Here is a 24,496-nt window from a genome sequence, read left to right as displayed (position 1 = left end):
TTCACGTCTTGTCTGTATACATGAGTTTGTGTTGGATTTGTGTTTTGCCAATAGCAAGAGTATAGATTATAAAAAAAAGGGGGTGAAGGAGGGAAATATATATATATATTGCGGTTGTAATGCGCGTGTGCAACGAACGCGACGTAAAGAGCGATGCAGTTCCTAGGACGTGACGTCACTTGTGGCACGTGTCACTCCCCTTACCTCGCCGTCTTCCCCGGTTTTCCAAGAGAGTTGGAGCCGATGCGGCTGCATTTGCCGGTAGCGGGTGCAACGAGGAACAACGTCGATTCGTTTTGATGCGGGGGCAAAAACGTGTGTTTGTAGTTACTGAGGGAGTGAGAGGGAGAGAAAAAGAGGGAGGGAGGAATAGGAGCTAAGGTCACAGCGGCCCTGACTGCACGCGCGCGCGAAATACTATCTATGTGCAATCGCCCCACGCGGAAGATTCATTTCTAGTTCCGCCTATGATGCAGCGTTATATTTTAAGTCGTATTAAGAAGCTTTTCGCGTGTTCTCGAGGTTAGACGATGATGATGATGATGATCATGATGATGATATGATCCGCCAACGTTGATTGCTCTGAAAACGAGATCATTTTCGTTTTTCTTCTTTTTTTTTTTTTGCTTTCCAATTAGGTATTTCAATTCGAGAAACAAGCTTCGATCGAATTTTTATTTTCGATTGCTCCGATTTTCTTCTTTTTGCTATTTGTCGCAATTTTTCCCAGAAAAAAATAATAATTGCTGACAAATTTTCCTTTCGTTGGTTCCGATTTGCCTTCTTTCCCCATATGTCGCAATTTTCCCCAAGAAAAAATAATATTAGCAGGAAATTCTCCCTTCTTTGGTTCCGATTTTCCTTCTTTTTTTTCTATTTATCGCAATTTTTCCCCGGAAAAAATAATAATAGCTGACAAATTTTCCCTTCGTTGCTTCCGATTTACCTTCTTTTGCTTTTTTATTTGGCGCAATTTTCGCCAAGAGAAAATATTAGGGAAAAATTTCCACAATTATCGAAAGAAGACAAATCTTCCGATTTTCCTTGAAAAATTTCCACAATTAGCGAAAGAAGGCAAATCGGAAGATTTTTTCGCTAATTGTGGAAATTTATCCCAAGAGAAAAGAATAAAAATTTTTCATCTGTTGGTTTCGATTTCTATTCGTTTGCTAATTTTCTTTTCAGTTTAGAAATTTGCTCCAAAAGAAAATAATTGAGAAATTTTCCTTTCGATTATTTTGATTTTCTCTATTTTATTGAAATTTGTGCAGAAAAAATCAAATTTCTCTTTACTTCGAATTCTAAAAATTTTTTTGGGGATAAAAAAATACAAATTTCGTCTAAATTTAGTGAAAAAAACAATTTTCTATTTCAAGATAATATTTAAAAATTTTTTTAAGGACTAAAAACTACGAATTGGGTTGAATATTGCAAAAAATAAAGAAAAATCTCCAATATTCGAATTACAAAAATTTTTGTTTGGGAAATTCGCGAATAAATTAGGTCAATCTTTTCTTCTTGCCTATAATGTAGGTGTGGCTCTCATCCTAATTTTCAAAAAAGAAAAAAAAAGAAAAAACTTATTTCTCGTCAAGTTTTTTGAACTCATTTTTATCATTATCTCACATATTATAGTGACTGATAAAAATTTATACAAGTGAAAAAATTATTTTTTAATTATATTTTATCTTTCTTTTTCTTTTTTTAAACCAGTTTCTGCTGGAGGTTATATATTGATAAAATATAGTTTACCTTAAAGCTGATGGTACGAACCATTTTTTTTTTAAATTCTTTAATCCAAAAAAAAAAGTAATAATTTAAAAACAATTTCTCTTTCGCATTGTTCTTTTTTTGGTCTTTATTAATAATTAAAGTCAAATTTTCTTTGTTTTATTTTTATCACTTCTATTTTTAAAAATTCTCTCTAAAAATAAAATAATCTTTACGTAAAATCTTTCTGAAAAAAAATTCAACAATAAAAAAATTCTTTTTTTTCGCATTTCTAGTTCAATGACAGTGCGAAATTTTTTTTTCCTTTTACTTCGCCGAGATATGTTAGATTAGGTTGTAAGTGAAAATAGAACAAATTTGACATTTAGATTAGAGAGGCGTCCCTGGGGTACGCTAAAATTGTCGCGTTTCTATTTCATCTCTCTTTCTCTCTCTAGGAGCCAAAGAAAAATATCAAGTCCCGTTTTAGAAGCGCGAGAGTTTGTATTTAAAGATTTTACGACATTCGCCGAAAAGTGCATCTTATTTGGAGTGTGTGACCTGCTTAAAAATGATGATGATGATGATAGCGATGAAAAAATTCAAGGTTTTCTCGATAAAGTTGTCAAGAGGTGATATTTTTTTTCTTTTTTGGTCAATTCTCCTTTTGGTTGAAGATCTGTCTCTCTGGCAATTTTTTTTTAGCACGTCGCTGTCTTACGTCTTTATTATGACACGTCCCTGACTCTTGCGTAATATAAACGTTGCGTAATCTTGTCAATCGTGTGTAAAAGCAGAATACCTTTTCTTACCCGGCAACAGTAGCCGGCTAGTAAATCAACATCTGGCATTGGTTTCTTATTTGTTTTCCGGGGAATATTCTCTTCCGAAATTTGTGCAGAGATTTTTCGAAAAGATTCTCTGGTCGATTTTTTTCTCTTGTCAATTTTTCCTTTGGTCGATTTCTTCTCTGGTCAATTTTTTTCTCTGGACAATTTTTCCTTAGATCGTTTTTTCCTCTGGTCGATTTTTTTCTTTGGTCAATTTTTCCTTTGGTCGATTTTTTCTCTAGTCAATTTTTCCTTTGATCGATTTTTTCTCTAGTCAATTTTTCCTTTGGTCGATTTTTTTTCTGGTCGATTTCTTTTCCTGGCAATTTTTCCTTTTGTCGATTTCTCCTTTATTCCGTTTTTCCTTTGGTCGATTTTTTCTCTAGTCAATTTTTCCTTCGGTCGATTTTTTTCTTATCGATTTCTTTTCTTGGCAATTTTTCCTTCGGTCGATTTCTCCTTTTCTCAATTTTTCCTTTGGCCGATTTCTGCTCTGGTCAATTTTTTCTTTTGTCGATTTTTTCTGTAATCGTTAAACCAAAGCAGAAATCGTCTAAAGAGTAAATTTCTGTTTTAGCCCCCTTTTCTGTGAAATTAATCGACAGATTAACAAAAAGGTAAAAAAAAATTTGAACGAATATCGCTGATTCTTCTTTATTTTCCCCCCACAAAAGAGAGAAGCGGCCTGACGTGTGTGTGCTCGGGAGGGAAAAATTGTGAATTTCTGAGGATAGGTCGGGGAGAAAAGTGAGCGTAGAATTTCGGCAGATGATCGTAACGGGCCTAAGTCGGCAACGGTTAGGTCGGGTTATGCAAAGATGAGCTCATCGTCGGCCTTGGCCGCGCGCAGAACATATCGAGAGAGCGAGAGAGAGAAAGCGCTCGCACACAGAATGGAGAGACCTGATAAATATAAATTGCAACTTGTCACGTCCAACTATTTTCGGTTTACAATACCATTTTCAATTCCTCTAATAATTAATTGCTCCAAAAAAACAAGAGAAACGAGCATTTTCATCTTCTCGATCGAAAAATAATTTTCATCAAAAATTATATTTATTCTCTTTCTTTTTGAATGAATCCAAAGAAATAAAATTTACTTTTCTATCTTTTTACTTAAATGAAAAAAAAGGAATTTAATTTTCAAAAAAAAAAAAGGAATTTTCTCTAATGATTTAGCGGAAAATAAAAGACCGGTTGATAAGATACCGCGTGGATTGTAACGTGACATGAATATTCGCGACCATGACATCCAAGTTCCGCCACTAGGAAATACTTGGCATAAGCCTCCCCCAAGTTTATGATCTTGCCTTTTCCCCCTGTCCCCACTCCCTTATTGTAACTTTTGTCTCTCATAACCCTTCCACTCTCTTTTTCTCCTACCGCGCAGCATCTCTTTCTCTCTCTCTCTCTCTATTAAATCTTCATTATCCTCATCCTCTTCGTCTCTCTCTCCCCCTGTCGTTCATAATAATTATGATTATTATTTGTCACATGGATTACGTTTCAACATTATGTAATTACAACTTTCGTGTTTATACATATATAGCTGTTGTCGAACCACGTGTATGGAATGTTTCATCTTCATGACGTTTTTATATATGTATATAGAGATATTTTATTGTGCGGTATATATTGACCTTGTTAGTCAAGTTCAAACACGTGGCGAATTTTCGAAAAATTCTCTTAAATGAAAGAGATTACGATCTCTTCTGTTTTTGCCGGGAATTTTTTTTTTCTTTCTCTCTTGTTGACTTTCTATTTTTTTCTCTTTTCTCCCTTTTTTCTCTTTTCTCCCTTTTTTCTTTTTTCTCTTTTTTTCCCATTTTTCTCTTTTTTCCTCTTTTTCCTTTTTTTCCCTTTTTCTCTTTTCTCCCTTTTTTCCCTTTCTTCCCTATTTTCTCTTTTCTCCTTTTTTTCTCTTGTTTTCCCTTTTTTCTCTTCTTTTCCCATTTTTCTCTTTTTTCCTTTTTTTCACTTGTTTTCCCTTTTTTCTCTTTTTCTCTTGTTTTCCCTTTTTTCTCTTGTTTTTCCCATTTTCTCTTTTTTCTCTCGTTTTTCCCCTTTTTTTGATTTCAATATTTTGCCAGCTATTAAAATAAATTCGAATTTACTCCAACTTTTTTCTCTCTCTCTCTCTCTCTCTTTCTCTCCCTTCTGTAAACAAATGTGTTTTGATTGGATTAAAGCACAGAGTTATTTGAAGATCGATTTTCAGGTTCTTCAATTCTCGTTTCCCGCAAAAAACAGAAATAAAAAAAAACAAGTTTCGATCGGCAAACAGTTTTATTCACCATGAAGCATGCCATGAAAAAGAAATGAATGAAAAAAAAAGGAATTTTATCCGTTGACTTTAATTGCGTTATCTTCTTTTCAATTCAAAGCAAAAAAAAAAAATTAAATATATTGACGATTTTGTTTACTCGCCGTGAATTCCGATATAAATATTTATTTAAATTATAATGCAGGAAATATAATTCATTTTCTTCAAAAGTTTTATTTTTTTAATTTTCGGTTCGAATTAATTTTTTTTTTTTTTGAAAAAGGAAATATTTTTTCTCGAGAAATATTAATAAATTAAAAACAAAACTCAAAAAATGAATAAATACGTAGAAATTATTTTATATAAATATTTCCATACAACATCACTCTTTGGCTTATATTTTTTTTTCCACATTCACGTAAGTGATTCATGCATCAATTCTCTTTTTTTCATTTCGCGAAACAACATACGTGCAAATTTACGAATTGCGTAATTGCTTTCCATGCAATTTGCACCATGTTTCTCCGGAATCCAATTCAAGTTTTGTCTTTTTATTTACAAATTTTTGAATTACGAAAGATAAAATATTTACATTTTTTTGTTTTCCATTCAGGAGGAGAGGAGGGACTGAAAATTTACTAACTTTTCATTTTTTGCTGAATATTTACACACGTGCGAAATGGTGAATAAATCTTTTAACAGTAAAAAAAAAATGGGAAATATTTTTTTTTTGTGACTTTATTAATCAATTTTAATTTAATTTTTTTTCCTGGCATAAACTGAACTATGGTCTGATTGAATTTATAATGTTTTTTTGTTTTTATTTGCATAAATAGTGTGTTGCCTGCCTGCCTGCCTGTTAACTAAGCATGAGCCGCCACGTGTCGTTTTTCAAACTAAAGTGAGGTCAGGGCCGTCTTTTAATCTTGTCAGTGTCCTGGGAGGTGCATAATACACTCCGAGCTTTTAATCGGATCAAAAAGCTTTTCAAACTGCATTCCAGAATATTTTTCATCGTGCCAATTTTTAAATCGAATCTCCCGAAAAAAAATTTTGTTATAGTCTCAGAATTTTTACAGCTTTTTTTGTCCAGGTAATTTTTATTCTAATTTTTTTCTATCTTTTTCCTTTGTTTTGTCCTTTCTGTCTTTTTTTCTTTTTCTAATTTTTAATAGTCAATTTGAAAAAAAGTGAAAAATTATTTTATAGCAGAAAGACCAAAAGGTCCTTCTGATAAAAAATAATTTTTCACTTTTTTCCATTATTCGGAAAGTGAAAAATCAAAATTAATTTATGTTATGGTTAATTTTCTGTTTTTTGTCAAAGAAGAAAAATGAAAAAAAGGACATAAATGCAGTTTAATAGTGCAAGTTGGTCTTTTGCCCAGGCCTTGAAAAGAGAGACATGAGAAGACTTTTTGAAAACATCCAGGCTCATTTCTCTCCTTGTCGACCTTGCATCGTTTGAGTTCACCGACAATCATTAGGAACGATTTAAAACTAGCCTGATGCTTGGCAGAAAAGACCTCTCTGTGATCAATTACTCTCGCTGAAATTAGTTTTTAAACAAAGACCTTAGAAAGTTCAATCTCGAGGAAAATTATACAAAAATGATAGAGAGAGAAAAAGAGGGGAAAAAATTCAAGATCCCTAAGTCAGTAAATTGTCATATTTCTCATATTCTAATTTTCTCGAGAATTACAATCTCTATTTTCAATTATACTCCAACTATTTGTTGGATTTCAATTATTCTCCATTTTTTTGTTTCAATTATTTTCTATTTGTTGGTTTCAATGTTAGAATTGAATTTTTCTTCTTTTTTGAATTTATTTTTATCTTATTATAAAAATTATATCTCTATTATGAAAATATTTATAACTTTTATTTTTCTAGAAGAAAAAATAATTCTAAAAGAGAGAAGAAAATTATTTTTAAAAAAAATAGAGAATTAGAAAAAGAAATTATTATTTTTGTATAGAAAAAAATATTTATTATTTTTATTTTCCTGGAAGAAAAAATAATTTTAAAGAAGAAAAGAAAATTATTAGAAAAATAGAAAATAAAAAAGTAGGTATTCTAGAAAAAAATAAAATTTAAACAAGAAGAGAAAATACTTCTATTTTTTATTTCTTATTAAATTATTATTTTCTTATAGAAAAAATAAATATTTTTTCTAATATACAAAAATAATAATTTTATTTTACATTAAATATTTTCTGTTCGGAGATGAACAAAAAGTTTTCAATTAAAATAAAAATTGCCGAATTTAACGTCAATGTTAAATAATATCAATTAATGTTAAATAAGATCAAATTAATGATTTAATAAATGTTTACAGATTTTCTCGAAAGAGAGAGAGAGAGAGAGAAAGGTGAAAGTGCGGGAATTTATTTCACCGGTGATTAATCAGAAAAAATTCGAAAGAGAGGCTCGTCTCGCTGCGTAACGTTTTCTGAGTCAAGGACACACGAAATTTTCAAGTGAGGCTAAGTGGGTCGTTTCAACAAGGATTCATTTGCCCTAGGTCTTTGACGGTTTTCGTTTCCATTTCATCAAAAATAAGAGAAATAAAGAAGGAACTTTTTTGTTTCTTTTTTCCTCTCAGACACAAGTTTCTTGTCTTTTCCTCTCTCTGAAGAGAAAGGGAGAGAAAGAAAGAGAAAAAGAGAGAAAGACGCAGTTTGAAAAGAAAATTGACTTTTGATGCGGAAAAATATATAAGAGAGCAATCCAGCTGCTGACGAACGGAAGCGATAAAGTCCTTTAAGGATCTTCTTATTCGATATAGATATATATACACTGGAAGGGAAAGAGAAAGAGAGAGAGGAGAGAGAGGAGAGAGAAAATGTGGTCGATCTTGCCCGCTTTCAGAGCCAGAGTTGCGAACTTTATACGCCTCACTTTACGAGTGCGTTAACCCTTGGATTTCCAAGGGCGAAGGACAGACTCTGCGAGAAGTTCCATCGATCCTTCGACAATTCTACCTTGACCTTGCAGAAGGTTCTTTTTATCGTATTATAAAATATTTCGCCCTTAAAAAATTCCCTTTTTATAATTCTTCTACTTCTTTCCACTCATTCCAAAAAGGTATTTCGAAAATATTCTTTACGAGCAGAAGTTTTCCTTTTTTCCCCCTTGGAAAAAAGAACTTATAGAAAAAATTTTTTTCGTAATTTTCTTACTCAAATTTTTATTTCTCGAAATGAGTAAAAAAAATTACTAAAAAAATGTTTTTCTTTTAAGGGGAATTTTTCTTCTTTCAAGGGAAAAAAAGGAGAAAATTTGTGTTTGTTGGAAAAATTTAAGGTGGTATTGTTTTTTTTTTATTTTCGAAAGGAAAAGAAAAATGTTGTCAACCCCTTTTTATTTCGTGTCACGACAAGGTCGAGGTCATCCAAAGCTTGTTCTCTCGCTTTTATACCCAGTGCCCTTGGCACGTGCTTCGATCCGACGTAAATTTAACCAATTTTGCCACATTTTACATTTTCTAAAGAATGAATTCTTGTGAAAAGTTTAAATTCCTTTCGATTTTTATTCTTAATTTCGAATATTTCCGATCTTTTACTCCTCGAATTAAATATTTCGAGATTTTTTTTCGTAACTGATTTTTTTTTTAAAACTAATTGAATTTTGAATTTTGCAGAAGAATTTTGATATTTATAAAGATAATTTAAATTTTGACTAGAATATAAAAAAATTTTTTGAAAATAATTGAATTTCTGCGAAGAATTTTATTACTTTTGAAGGTAATTGAATTTTGCAAAGGATTTTATCAGAACTTTTGAAAATAATTAAATTTTTAGGATGAATTTTATTATTTATAAAGATAATTGAAATTTTGAACAGATTTTTAAAAAAATTTTTAAAAGTAATTGAATTTTGCAGAAGAATTTTGATATTTTTAAAGATAATTGAAATTTTGACGAGAATTTAAAAATTATTTTGAAAATAATTGAATTTTTGCGAAGAATTTTATTACTTTTGAAGATAATTGAATTTTGCAAGGAATTTTATCAGAACTTTTGAAAATAATTAAATTTACAGAATGAATTTTATTATTTATGAAGATAATTAAAATTTTGACGAGAAATTTAAAAAAATTTTTGAAAATAATTGAATTTCTGCGAAGAATTTTATTACTTTTGAAAATAATTGAATTTCTAGGATGAATTTTATTATTTATATAAAGATAATTGAAATTTTGACAAGAATTTTATTAACATTTTTTTAAATAATTGCATTTTGGAGAAGAAGTTTATTATTTATAAAAATAATTGACATTTTAAAGAAATTTTTTTTAAAAAATGTTAAAAATACCTAATTAAAATTTTGCTAAGAATTTTATTAAAATTGTTTTCTCGAATATTTCGAATTTCCGATAGAGAAAAGAGAAAAGAAGGAAAAAATAGTTATTTCCCGAAAATAAGAAATAAACTATTTTTTTCATACTAATTGTTATCCAATTATATCGTTTGTCCCTTAAGAAATCTTGAATTCTCCATAAATGGAAAAACTAGGGAAAAAAATAATTTGTCCTCTATTGTAATCGTAATAAATCCTTGAACAGGATTAATTTGAATGCTTTTATGCAGCAACTGTTTTATTTCAACATTGGATTTTAATTAATATTTGCGCAATTTTTTCTTCTCTATTTAAAATTTTTTACGTTTCAAATCCAAAAATTTTCGCCGATTGCTTATCGACACAAATTTTTTCTTTAAACTTTCTCAAATTATTTTTTTGGCAGAGAAATTTTATAAACTCGTCTCGATTTTCTTCTTATTACGTGCGCGCACCATTGACAAGGTCGAAGTTGCACCGAAAAAGGTTCGATGATGCGTCTGCCTTCGAGAGAAAAAAAAAGTTTCTTTTATAAATGTCGATTTCATTCCATTTTTTTGTTCCCTCAATTAAAATTTCATCATTTTTCATTCTCGATCGTTGGAAATTTTGTACTTTAAAAATTTTGAATTCTTATTTCAATATTTCAATTTTCCAATTTTTAAATATTTCAATTCTAGTTTTAATATTTTAATATTTCAATAATTTAATTCTGATTTTAATATTTCAATATTTCCATTTTTTAATACTTCAATATTTCGATAAATTAATGAAAATAATTTTTATTCCTCAGTTATTATTATATTTAATATTTAAATCGCAGATTATTGCATATTTAATTTTTGAATTATTAAATTTCAATTTCAATACTTTAATTTATATTTCGCTCTAATTATAATTTATATTTTCCCTTAATTATTATTTATACTCGACCGTAATTTATTTTGAAAAATTAATTTAAAATTCGAAATAACTTTGAACTTCTACTTTTTCGCAATGAATTTTTTTTTCTACAAAGCTTTAAAAAAGAAATTTAAAAAAACAATAATTTCCCTCAATTCATTTTTTTTCTGCTCGTTATTCAGATTTTTCGAATATTCGACAGAAATTTATTGTTGGCAAACAAACTTTTTGTGGAGACGTAAAATTTTAACCCAGATCTGTAAACTAGCGTTCTACATAAAGTATTTTACGATGTAACACCTGTTGAATATTTTATATGTATATATATATTTTATATATACACACAGAGCCAAGATTCACAATAGAATTATATTCCAAGTGAGGAATAATTATTATCCGACAATGAATCAATATTGATGGCCTTCTTCTTTCTAGACTGAAAACTCAGCGAGACGAACAATTAAATTCGCACAGGCAAATTATAAAATTATCGTAAAATCACTAATTAGATTCATTTATTCGAAATTACAAGCTGTACATATATATATACGAAAAGCAATTAAACATCTGAATTAATCAGGCTTTAATTTAATGTTCTCTTGTTTGTTTAAATGTGAGTCATTTTGCCACGCTTTTTTCTAATTAGTCATGAAAAAAAATCCCTTTTCGGAGATTGACGAAAATATTGTCTACTTTCAACAAAAAAGAAAAATCGATTTTTTTTTTTAATTCCACCTGAGAGAAATGAATGAATTGAGTAAACATTGTGGTGTTTTAATAATATTTAACTACTCGGATCGTTGATAATTTAATCAAGTTTCTTGCTGTATTTTTTTCGTTTTAGATAGGGGATAATGTTTCATTTGTCATTGTGGAGGAAAGGAAAAAAATACGCACGCAAACAGAGACCAGCTGATTCGCACTCTGCAGCAGCTGTCGAGTGTATCGGGTAATTTGCGCACCACATTGCGAGAGAGAAAGAGGGAGATAAGTCGCGAGCGAGAAAGAGAGACACCGTTCAGAGGAAGAGAAAGCGAGGGAGGAAATGAGAAAGAAAGAGAGAAAGAGGGAGAGAAAGAAGAGAGAGAGAGATGAGAGAGAGAGAGGAATATAGGCCTGCCCTAGGGTAACGTTATCCTTCAAGCCAAGTCTTGGTACCCCTTCTTCACAGCTACTTTGCCCGGGCTTTATATCCAGGGCCGTGCTCTCCTCATTCGTTGCCAAAACAATAAGCAATTAATTTATCTACTTTTCTCATTTTTAAATAATTTATATTTAAAAAAAGTGTCAGTCGTTTGAAAAATAATTAATTTTTCACCCCCAAGAAAAGGGAAAAATTTTTTGCTTCTTAGCTCTTTAATTTTGTTTACTGCACTGAAAAAAATGTATTTGATTCAAATAACCGATTAATTGACTATTATCAATTAAATATTTACTTGAAACGAATAATATTTATTGGAATCAATTAAATTGTATTTGAACCAATAATTGCAGTATTTGAAGCAAATACCATTTAATTGACTTCAATAAATATTATTTGAAACAGGTAAATATTTAATTGACTCAAATAAATATTATTTTGATTCAATTAAGTATTTAATTGACTCAAATAAATTATTTAAGTTTTAGATAATTTTAATTAAAATTTTGAAAAAACTAAGTTTGGGAGAAATTTTTTTTATAATTTTCTTTCAAATACTTGAATTTAAAAAAATTATTAAGGAACTGTCAAATTAATGTAGAAATTTTGGAAAATTGAATTAAAAATAATTAAATTTGCCAAAGAGTTTAATTACATAAAAAAGAATTTTCAAAGAATTTTAATTTAATGATTAGTAAATAATTGAATTGAATTTTAAATGGATTTTTAAAATATTTTAATAAAGAGTTATTTATAATAAGTTAATTAAGGTTTCGTGAAATTGAATTGAAAATAATTTAATTTGTTAAAAAATTTCATTACAGATTTCAATTCCATTTTTTAAATATAATTCAATGTTTATAAACAAGTAATTGAAAATTGTTGTAATAATTGAAAATTGATGAAAATAATTGAACTTTTCTAAAATTCTATTGAAAATAATTGAAATTTTCTAAAATAATTGAACTTTTCTAAATTTCTATTAAAAATAATTGAAATTTTCTAAAATAATTGAAGTTTTCTAAAATTCTATTAAAAATAATTGAAATTTTTGAAGATAATTGAACTTCTCCAAAATTCTTTATATTTAAATTTTTGAAAATAATCGAGGAAAGTTAACCACAGTATTTACTTTTAATTTTAAAACAAGTAGACAATTTTAAAGTTTAAAATCAAATTTTTGCTTAAAAAAAATTATCTTTTTTTAAATAATTGAACTCCTCATGATTTTTTTTATTGGAGTCAGGGAAAAAGTCGAAATTTAGTCAGGAAATCAGGAGAAACAGAAGAAAAATTTTTATGGCATTCCTGAAGAAATTAATAAAATAATAATATAAATCAATTAATAAAAAAAAAATATGAAATATGAAAAAATTGATAAAAAAAATGAATATTTAGTTATCAAAATTAATTGATAAAAAATATACATTTCATTATTAATAAAAATTAATTGATAAAAAAATATATTTAATTATTACTAAAAAAAATCGATTAATAAAAAAATATATTTTTTTTTATTAATTATTGATAAAAATTAGTTTTAAATATAAATATATATATATTATATATTCTCATATATTTCTTTTGAATTTTGAACTTTTTTCTCAAGGATTCGAAAATTTTTGGCGAGCACTCGACCTTGACTTAAAGGAGATTCCTTCGTTTTGTATATTTGGCAAATTCAACGGTCAATAGACTAATTCTCGTTCCGTTCGCCGAACTGTCTGGCCTTTTTTTTATTGAATGTCCAAAGGATAATGACTTGCCGCGGGTCCTTAAACTCAAGAATCAAAACTAGAAGGTGACCGACCTCTCACTGTCGTCGATTCTTTTCTTTTTTTTTTCTTTTTTAAACTGACGCATCAGTTCTCGTCGCAAATGAATCACAACTCGTGTTTCTTATTCGCAAACATACCGTGAATTCTCGATTCGGTCAAATTCGGTCGCATTTGATTTTTGATTTTTTGTCAATTTGTCATTTTTAATTTTTAATTTTTAATTTTTAATTTTTAATTTTTAATTTTTAATTTTTAATTTTTAATTTTCAATTTTTAATTTGTAAATAATTTTTTTTTCATTTTTAGAAGAAAATTTCCAGAGAGAAATTCGAAAGAAGGAGAAAAGAGAGAGAAATTCGGAAAGAAAGATAATTGGAATGTTGAAAATTGAAAAGCTTTGAGAAGAGAGGATTTAAGAAACGAGAAAAGTTTTTTTTTTGGGAAAACGAAAATGAAAGGAGTATCGATCGAAGGAAGGGAGTAAATGATACGACGCCATGTCAGTTGTCAAGTCAATTATCCAGCCTTGGACGGAAGTAGAGGGAGATATTGAGCGATTGGATCACGTTCGTTTCGACGTCATCGTCAAGGCTGATGATCTTATCTCCTTTTCCCTGCACCCGGGCTTAATCCGGTTTCGAATCGGTTTAATCAGATATATCATTTTGTGTGTGCCTCTTATGTTGGTCAATTGCCTAACGTTTCATTTCTCATATGCATTTCTAATGTTGACAAAAAAAAAAATAAAAAAATTCCATCTCCTGCGGTCACACACATACAGCACACATTCTAATTTTATCAACTTCTTGAACTGCTCGATTTTCAGAAATGGTCAGAAACAGTAGAATTTAAATTTATTTTATCTCTATTTATTTTTATTTCTAATTTAAATTTAAATATAAATTTAAATTTTGAAATTTGAAAATAAAATTTTAATATTTCAAACAAAAATAGTTTCTCTATTTTTAATACTATTCCAATTAATATTTTGTTTCCTGTCAACTAACAAAAGTTTTCTTTTCTTTTCACAGGTACGTCCCTGGAATATTTTATTGGAACAATATGGAAAGACAGTGAGTTTTAAAATTCAATCTAATTCTACGATTATAGAAAACTACAATTATTCACACCTTGGAAAATATTTAATGATGTTGTGAAAAAAATTTTCTCAATTAGCAACATGTGACGTTGAGTATTTTTGTTGAGAAGAAAGAGAAAGAAATGTGCACGCAGATGAAAAGATTCGAGGGGGAAAAAATTATCTCTAGCCGGCGACAAAAGACCGAAAAAACAATCTTGTCAAAAATTCATTTTTACCGGCAAACAATGCAGTCGACTTGGCCTTGGCGTGGACGTTGAACTTTTATCCTCCTCGGTCGATGGATACAGGGTCGAAAGACGACACGCCGGTCATTTTTTGGTGATAATCAATGTCTCACGACATTATAACGAAAAAAAATAAAAAAAAAAAGAAGGAGAAGCAGAAGTCCGATAACGAAAGAGCGTCAAATATTTTTGTTTTTGTGCGTCATCGACGAGAGAAAAATACTGGCTCGCTGCCCGTGTTAATGTTTCCTTTCTTCGATCTCGATTTTATTGTTCAATGTCGTTTGATGGATTTTGTTAATTAGTCTAGTAATTAGTTCCTTAGTTCTTTAGTTCGTTAATTCTTTAGTTCTTCAGTTTTTTAGTTCTTTAGTTCCTTTTTTCTTTAATTCTTTCGTTCTTTTCTTCTTTAGTTCTTTCGTTCATTAGTTCGTTAGTTCTTTAGTTTTTTAGTTAATTTAATTCTTTAGTTTGTTAATTCTTTAGTTTTTTAGTTCTTTAATTCTTTCGTTCTTTTTTTCTTTAGTTTTTTCCTTCTTTCTTTTTTTAGTTCTTTCGTTTTTTTGTTCGTTAATTCGTTAATTCGTTAGTTTGTTAGTTTCCATTTCGGCTCCTTTTCGAGCTCAAATTTTCCCAGCATTATTTCGATACAGTTTGCTCTCAAACTTTGTTTTTACTCGCTTTTTGTTGTGATACGCTAGTGGTTTGATTTATTCATAAAGTTTCTTCATGCATTGAGCATATTAAGTTCTGATATTTTATCCTCTTAAACTTGCATATATCGTATCGCGACTGGCTTTATGAAACAGGAAATATTATGACAAACGGATCGGGAAAATTAAAATTTAAAGAAACAATCATGCGAAGAACTGTTCTCCGAGTTCTTTTCAATCGATTGCCATTTTATTGCATTAATCTTTTATTTTTTCTTTTTTTTCTCTTTTTTCCCCTCTTCTTTTATTTTTTCTCTTTTTTCTCGCCTCCTCCTCTTTTTCAAAATTAGAATTCTCCTTATTTCCACGCCTATGCTTGACAATAATCCAGTATAGTAGAACACAAAAGGAGAGAGTGGGCGTAATTCTTGCAACGGTACACGCACGAACCCGCGAAACACAAGTTTCTACTTGTCGCCGCAGTCCCGTGGCAAATTGTTTTCCTTCTCTCCGGATTCGTCACAAGATAAAAAGGAGGATGTTGAGAAATTCCACTCTCGTCGGAAATTTCAGCTTCTTTGCCGCAGTCAAAGTTTGATTTCCTACTTTTCTTGATTTTCAAAATTAGAATTTTGATTCTTTCCCTCTTTTCTCTTTATATTCAGAATATTTTCGAATATGTTCTTAACAGAGTCCTGCTTTTACTGCTTAGATTCGAATAAAATTTTGTCGAAATTTGAGAGAAATTCGTACGAATATAATCCGGAGGACAAAAAAAGTGTTCTCGAATCTAAAGTCTCTTTGTTTATACTTTGTTGAGGCTTTTAATGAAAGCAATTTCAATGTTTGCTGCGAGAGTTTAAACCGGACTTGAGATAGCGAGTGAGAAGTTGAATTCTCCGAAAGTCTTCTTCTTTTAACGGCAATAATCTCGCTCTTCAGCTTCTAGTAAAGTGCTGTTAGATGAACGCGCGCACACATTGCGTGTGTTATTTGTAATAAAAAAAAGGAAAAGAAGCAAAAGAAACGAGAACATTAAATATGTTTCAACTCTTACGGTATACGATTCAATTCGTCACTCTCCATTGTAAAAACAACCCACAATATTCATTAGCTCCCAACCATGAACCTCATTATATTTCCCCTGGTGGAAACTAATTTACGCATCTTCTCAATTTTTGCAATCTTCCAAACGTGAGAAAATTCACCATTTCTCCTCCTTTTCCTTTTTTCACCCTCTTTTTGTTTTCTATTTTTTTGTTTTATTCTTTCGATATTTACAAATTAATAGAAAAAAAAATAAATTTCTTTTAAGTATTGTTTTAGGTTTCGATATTATCTTGATTCTTTGCAATTATTTCGAAGAAGAAAAGAAACTGAATTTGTCACTTTAAAGAAGGAATATTTATCGGCTTCGAGATTGTACGATTGTATTGGAGATTTAAGAGAGAGAGGAGAGTGTGGTTGATGATACTTGAGAGCTTGACGTGACACATTTATAAAACAGAAAGACATCTATCTATTTGCTAAGGAAAAGGAGCCTTGGTCAATATTTTGTTCTCCATTTGACGAACGACGAACGTGTGGAGCATTCATTTGGGTACATCGCCAAGAGTGAATCCTTCTAAGGTCGATGACGACATTAACCCTGACCCACTGACGAGATACGCGATTCTCACAACGGTAATGAGTTAAAATTAGCGCAACTTGCATTTGCCATCATGTACCTGTTCGTTGCACTGGCAAATATTTCGACCACTTTCAGCTAGAAGCTCATTTATTCCGCTTCATCTTCTTCTTCTTCTTATTCAAAAAAAAAAGTACAAAAATTGCTCGAGAATTTCGCCAAATCGAATAAACAAGAATGTGGAAAATATTTATTTAGGAGAAGTTTCATCTAATCGAATTCTGAATCTAGAAAATTGTTATTTAAAAGAATTTTCATCCAATCGAATTCTAAATCTAAAAAATTTTTGTCAAATAGAATCTTCGTCTAATCGAAATCTAATTCTATGGATTTTTATCTAAAAGAATTTTTATACCATCGAATTCTCGTTTTATTCGAATTTTTAATTAAAGAGAATTTTCATCGAGTCGAATTCTAATTCCTGAGAAATTTTATCAAATAGAATTTTCATCTAATCGAATTCTGAATCTAGAAAATTTTTAATTAAGAAAATTAAAAATTAAAAATGTAGAAAATTTGTGTCAAATAGATTTTTCATCGAGTCGAATTCTAAATCTAGTAAATTTTTGTCAAATAGAATTTTTATACCATCGAATTCTCGTTTTATACGAATTTTTATTTAAAGAAAATTTTCATCTAGTCGAATTCTAATTATAGAGAAATTTTATCAAATAGAATTTCCATCCAATCGAATTCTGAATCTAGAAAATTTTTGTCAAATAGAATTTTTATTTAATCGAAATCTAATTCTATGGATTTTTTATTGAATAGAATTTTTGTACCATCGAATTCTGATTCTAGGGAATTTTTATCAATTTTTATTTATTAGAATTTTCATCCAATCGAAATCTAATTCTATGGATTTTTTGTCTACTAGAATTTTTATCAAACCGAATTCTGAATTCCTGGAATTTTTCTTTAAAGCGAATTTACATTTTCTTGAATTTTCATTCAGGCGAATTTTTCTTCATCCGAATTTCTCTTTAAAATCTCTATTTACCTAATTTATATTTAACGAAATTTCTATTCAGCCGAATTTGTAAATATTTCTTTGATAGAAAAATTATTCAGTCGAATTTTTAAATATTTCTTTGACAGAAAAATTATTCAGTCGAATTTGTAAATATTTCTTTGGCTGAAAAATTGTTCAGCTAAATTCGTAAATATTTCATTGACTTGAAAATTATTCGGCCGAATTTGTAAATATTTCTTTAACTGGAAAATTATTCGGATAAATTAGCAAATATTTTTTTTTTGGGAGAATTTTCCCAACACCAAATAGTAAATATAATATAAGAAAAAGAGGAAAAAAATCTACTCAGCTTTCTTCTACATATCAATTCCGTCAATTCGCGCAGTTATGGATCACTTTCTTTTCATGCTTTCTAAATCGTTAAACGATTAAACACTGCCATCAAATATCTCAAGTGTTAAGTTGCATTAAAGTGGTTTTCACTTTCGAGCCTATTTCCGACTTCCACCTTTCCAAATTAAATGACGTATAATCTCAATTTTTCATTCGCCTCCACCTTTAATACATAAAATCAGTAATTATTTCTAAAAAAAAGAAGAAAAATTCTCCTCGAAGAAAGAAAAAAAGCAATCGAGTATCGATGAGAAAATTTTCATCTTTTTCATTTTTGTTCTATACTTCCATATTTTCTTTTTGGGGAAAATTTTGATTTCTCTTTCCTTTTATATTCTCTTCTTTAATTTTCTCTTTTCGTTTATTATTTTCTTCTTTTTATTCTATTTCTCTTTGGATAGAAAATTTCTCCTTTCAATCTAGAAGAGAATTAGAGAAAAGTGATTAAATTCCTGAAGAAAATGATGATTTTCGAAAAAGAATTCTTTAAAATGATCTTTAAAATGTTTTCTTGAGAGAGGGAGAATTTATGAATCTTTCGAAGCTTAGAGGGCAGGTATTAATTTCAATAAATAAATTCCAATAAATTAATTAAAGAAGAAGAGTATAATCCTCTGGGGTATGTGAAGTACTAATCCATGAAGTAACGGGTTACCTCCAAGCGTTTTGCCGGTTTTCAAAACACAAGCCTCTCTAATGGCGACGTAAACAACGTCGAAGCGCTTGCGCCAAGTTTGTCTTCTTCCCTCGCGTGCAATCACCCTCCCCTCTCTTCTTCATCCACCCCCTACACCCACTCTTTTCGCGGTTAAGGCTCTGCATTCTTTTTCGGTAGATTTATTCTCGAATCCACTCACAAATCCATTTTCAAATTCTCAAATCCCCTCAAAAACCAAAACCATTTACTCTCAAAATTACTTGAAATTCACTCTTAAATCCTCAAATTTACTCAAATTCACTCTTTAATCCTCAAATTCTACGAAGAAGTAGAAATTAAATTAATTACTAAATAGAAATTAAATTTCTTTAAAAATTTTAATTAAAAATCATAAAAATAATTGAATTTTATGAAAAATTTCTCTCAAGTTTATAAAATGATTGTTTTATACATTTGAAAGAAATTGTTTATAATTGAAATTAAACATTTAAGTATTAAAATTTATAACAATTCTTGAAAATTCTTTTGAAAAATTTTATAACGAATTAAGAAAAAAAATTGAATTCTATCGTGAAACTTTTTTGAAAATAATTAAAAATTTTGACAAGAAATTAAAAAATTTTATTTTGTTTTTCAGAATAATTGAATTTTTGACAAGAATTTTATTAAATTTTTAAAAATAATTGAATTTCTATCAATAATTTAAAAATAATTGAATTCTCGTGAGTAATTTAATTATTTATGAAAATAATTGAATCCCTGTAAAAATTTGATTTTATTGATGAAAATAATTGAATTAATTTTGAAATATTTGAGAAAAATTAGATTTCAAAAATAAGCACAATAGAAAACAATAATTTTCCAGGATTTCGATCAAAATTCCCTGACTTTTACAGGTTTTTTCAAGGTTTATAAAATTCCCTGACATTTCCAGGTTTTCCAAGAAAGACTTTTCCTTATTAAGGTATTTGTCGCGTAAATTCGTTTTCGACAGTTTTTTTTTAAATTTCACATAATTATTCTTTGGATATTTATCTACAAAATAAGGCCTATTAAAATAAAATTGACCGTCTGTAAGTCTCAAAAAATGAAATCAAAGTTTCGATTTTTAACATGTACGGTATAGGAAAACCATATGAAAACCACAGATTTTTAATTTTTGCACTTATACTAATCGACAGATTTTTTAGAAAAACTAAAGTTTTATTTATTGAACCAAAATGAACTTTTATAAAAAAAATGAAAATTTTTCACCGTCTTGTTTAAAAGATATTTAACATCAAACTTGAAAATTTATTTTAACATTTATTGTAAATGACAGGTGAATTCGTAAACGTGGCAATAGCGCTTGTTAAATACTACAGCTCGTCTGCTACTTTTGGCGCGAAATTTTAAAGACGGCCATACGCCAAACTTGCGACGTTGCCACGATCGTTTTTCATGCGAGAGGTTATGAATATACATTGAGAACATCTGTGTGTCAAACTGTACGTCCGCAAAAGTTTTTCGGAAACTCGCATTCATAATCGTTTCATAAGTACAGTTAACAGATACAAACTTTTGAGAGTGACCAGTTGCGCGACAAATACCTTAATACAGAGGAAAAGTGTCTTCTCCTTGTTAACAAAAAAATTTGTCCAACGAATTCTGACAATTGGAAATTTAATTCCCCTTTGAAATTTTGAGGACAGAAAGAAAAATTGAATTTTTGTGTCAGGAAGAAAGGATCATTTCCGTTATTCTCTTTTTTTTGTGCCAGGAAACGTATCGAAGTTTTAGGGTCCTTGAAAATCGAGTTGTCAGCCAAGTTTGTGAGTGACGCTGTTGCATCGTGTGTTTGTAGGGACGCCGTTGGTGTATAGGGAATGCGGGATTCGGCGCAATTTCCAGGGGTCGACGACACAAGAGAATCGTCCCGAACGAGTGTAAGAGCAGCTCGGCGAGTTGGCGGGGCAAGGGGGGAAAAAGAGATAGAGAGCGATGAAGAGAGGCGAGAGGGGGCAATGATCGCGAATGAGTCACTACGCCACAGTAGCAGGATGGGTCTTTTCCAGGTTTTGAACGCGTCCCTCATGAGAAGGAAAGGGATCTTCCAATTCACTTTTTTTCCAGTTGAGAGAAATTCCTCTTCTTCTTTTTCCCTTTCTTCTCTTTTCTCCTTTTCCTTTTTTCCTCCTCTTCTTCTTCTTCTTTTCCCTTCTCTTCTTTTTTACTTCTCTATTTTTTTTTCGTTTTCCTTTTTTTTCCTTCTCCGATTTTCCTTTTTTTTCCTTCTCGGATTTTCCTTTTTTTCCTTTTCCGATTTTCCTTTTTTATTCTTCTCCGATTTTCCTCGATTTTCTTCATTTTTTTGTTCTTTAATTTTCTCCTGCTTCGCGTGTTGCGAAAATTGGAAAGAATTCTGTAAAAAGAAAATCCCATAGTGAAAAAGAGAGGGAATGAAATGTATCTCGATGTATTTTACCCCCGATATTTTCGATCGAGCGTCCTCGTCGACGACGTCGTCGCCGCGGCAACCGACCCGAGAGCCCTACAGTGTATATACTGAAAAAAAGCACTTTAACCCATGTTCGCACTGCACGAGCTTAAGTCAAAGGCACTTTTAAAAAACCTCACTTCGTCCTCTTCTTTCATTCGATATTCTAAATGTGAATTTTCTCCTTCACAAAACTGAAAAATGTAGGCGAAAATTTCCATTTTCGCCGACATTTTTCAGTTTCGTGAAGGAGAAAATTCTTCATAAAAAAAAGTAGCAAATTATTGATATAATAATATTTTTTACTGTCGAGACAAATACAGTTTGCAAAAATTCAATTATTTTCAAAAAAACAAATTTCACGAAAGAATTCAATTTAAAAAACTACTAATGTAGTTCTAAAAACCTGGAAAAATTCCGTTTTTAAGGGAAAAGTCGTAGGGAATTTGAAATGAGTAAAAGCGTGGGGCAACCCTGAGTGTATATTAACGAGGAAAAGTCTTTTCGAATTATCAATTCGAAGAACATTGTTTTTTCTTTATCGATAGGAAATTTAAACCTGGAGGCTTCTTATCTTACTTGCAAGGTCGTTAATCCTGAGTGCATACTCTCAACGTATGATTATCTGTAACGGAACTTCTTGCAAAGACAAAGCGAGATTGCAAACTCGGTGGTTTTGAAAAAAAAATTTATTTTATAAACGTTGCCATCAAGTCTTTCACGAGTTTAATTCAATTTCAATTGCCGCATTTATTCTCCATGTTGAAAAAATTCTACGATTTCTGTTATCAAATTATTTGCTTCTTTCTCTTGGGGGGAAAATTTTCCTGAAATTTTTTTTAAAAAAAGGTACAAAAAGGAAAATTCGAATAGGATCAGGAAAAAAAATAATTTTTTTCTAGAAGGAAAAAAGGAATTTTCCCCAAAAATGAAAATTCTAATATCAGACAAAAAATGCAAAAAGAAGGAAACGAAAAACGAAACTCTGATTTGGAAAATATTCTCAAATCCATTTAAACTAGAAATCTCGAATATTCTATTCCTTTCGACAATTTCGAGCTACAAGGGGGGAATTTAGTTTCGCCATTATCATCGTCTGGAGAATATAAAGAACCGAGACTCGCCTCGATAAGGATACGAGGCTTTGTCGTTCCTCCTGAGGGAAGATGATCTCGTCACAAGCGTTATGGAGCAGCTACCAAGTTGCCAGATTGGAAGGAATGAACTCTTCTTCCTCTCCCCTCGAAAAAAAGGAACGTTGAGAAGATCGTTTAAAGAAATTTTCTTCCTCTCGCTCTAAAAAAAAAAAAAATAAAAAAAAACTTCCCTCAATATCCCACTTGGACATTTTTCTCTGAAATTCAAAAATCCCAGTCTTACCCCCTGGAGTGTTAGACGAAATTTTCCCCCCTAAGTGCTGGGAAATTCCACTTTAAAATTCAATTTATGTCTGCGCGTGGATTTTCGAGTTGGTCGAGAGAAATGAATGTATGGACTTTCAATTACAGTGGGGCTGTAATTGTTGATCAATTGATGACAATTGCCGATTCTGATTCGAGATCAATTTTCTCTCTACTTTGCTTCGCTGGGAGAAATTTTTTTTTAGTTTCGTTTTTAGTGATTGTATTGGTGAAATTCTAAATTCGGAAACTAATTTTGTAATTTTAAAGCTAAAATTCTAATTTCGGAAAATAATTTTCGAATTTTACTTTTAATTGAAACCTTTTTTTCTCTAGTTACTTTTGAAGGACTTTGTTTTGTCTGGAAAAATTTCTCTTCTTTAATTTTCATTAGAGAAATAATTTATTGTAATTTAAAATTTCAATTTCAGAATTTTTTTTCCATTTTTACAGTATTTTCTGTGAAAAGTTTCCTGATTTTATGTTGAGAAAAGTTTCAAAAATCATTAAATTTCAGAAGGTTTCAAATTAAAATTGCTGAAAATTTCAATCGTAAAGAGATTAAAAATAGTAAAAATTCAATAATTATTTAAAAAATTATCCCAATTTTACATAATATTATTTAAAATTCAGAAAAAATTGTATTTCGATGAAAATTCAATTTTTTGAAGATACTTGAATTTTAAAAACAATTTTATGAAATATGTATCAAATTAATTGAAATTTTCTACAATTTTATACTATAAAATAATTAAATTCGTTAAATAATTTCATTAGATTTAAAAAAATCTAATTTTAATTTAATAAACGGTGAATAATTAATTTTGTTTTTACAGTTATAATTCAATTCAATTTAATTCAATTGTAACACAAATAATTTAATTGCAAAACAGTCACAATTACAATTTTTAATAATTAAAAAATTTAAAAAAAATTTAAATTAAAAATTTGTCTTCTAAATAATGAAATTTTGAAAAGTTTTTTTTTAAATTCTGAAAAATTAGGTTTTTTAAAATATTTTAATTCCATTTTCATTCTAAAGATAATTGAATTTTCATGAAACAATAATAATTTTGAAATTTTTTGAAATAATTAAAATTTTACAAAATAGCTACTTTTTAAAAATTTTTTAATTTAAATTAAAAATTTTTTAAATTCTATTTTCTTTCCAAAGATAATTTGAATTTCCACGAAACAAATAATTGGAACTTATTGAAATAATCGAAATTCTCTAAAATTCGCTAAAAATTATTGAATTATTCAAGAATTTTATCGAAATTTTCGAAAATAATCGACTAATTTAATTATTAACTATGTTGATTTTTAGAGATTTCAGTGAATTTTGAAACATTTGAAATTTTCTAAAAGTCTCTTAAAAATAAGTGAATTATTCAAGAATTCTATCGAAATTTTGGAAAATAATCGAATAATTTAATTATTAACTATGTTAATTTAGAGGCTTCTGGAAAAAAGGGAAAATTACATCTAAAAAATGAGGGAAAAATCAGAGAAGAGGAAAATTAAATTTTTCTCGCAGTCTTGATTTTCCCGAGCCGAATTAGGAATGAATTTACTAAAATGAAGATCTCTTTTTGCAGTTGCGTTTCGAGGAGCATAGGATTATTTTAAGAAAGTGATCGATCTTGCCCGGTGCGTTGGACTTATAGTCTCCTATGAATAATAAATTTCGATGATGATATAAAGAGAAGAATTTTCAATGAATATGTAGAGCACTAGTCTCTCTTGGAGAATAATTCAACAAGACAAAGAGGGAAGTAAAATAAAAGCCGGAAGTAAAGGAATCAATTTTTGGATCTGTATCCAAGATATCTTTGTCGCAACTCGCAATTTTCGACTCAAACGAAGAAGAAGAAGAAAAGGGGTTTTTCCGCATTTTTTTCGCCTAGAGAAAAAAAGAGAGAAAGAGAGAGAGAACCCCATGGATTTTTCTCGTCCCACCCCGTA

The 24,496-nt window shown here is 29.5% G+C and overlaps 1 protein-coding gene across 5 annotated transcripts in view; it reads left to right on the top strand.

Annotated features, from left to right (window-relative positions):
* LOC122506926 (zinc finger protein 704) overlaps positions 1-24,496 on the top strand; it is a 138,684-nt gene that overhangs the window by 95,623 nt on the left and 18,565 nt on the right. For 4 of the 5 annotated variants that reach the window (XM_043619358.1, XM_043619357.1, XM_043619354.1 and 1 more), the window contains one exon: positions 13,997-14,038. The exons of the other annotated variant lie outside the window; for it this stretch is intronic. In XM_043619358.1, the coding sequence (XP_043475293.1) occupies positions 13,997-14,038 (42 nt within the window). The remainder of the gene's footprint in view (positions 1-13,996; positions 14,039-24,496) is intronic. 5 annotated transcript variants of the gene reach the window in all.

This window comes from Leptopilina heterotoma, unplaced genomic scaffold (genome assembly GCF_015476425.1).
Source record: "Leptopilina heterotoma isolate Lh14 unplaced genomic scaffold, ASM1547642v1 Lhet_44, whole genome shotgun sequence".
NCBI classification, from domain to species: Eukaryota; Metazoa; Arthropoda; class Insecta; order Hymenoptera; family Figitidae; genus Leptopilina; species Leptopilina heterotoma.
Note: the sequence above shows the minus strand (reverse complement) of the source record. Positions and strands in the feature narration are given on the sequence as shown.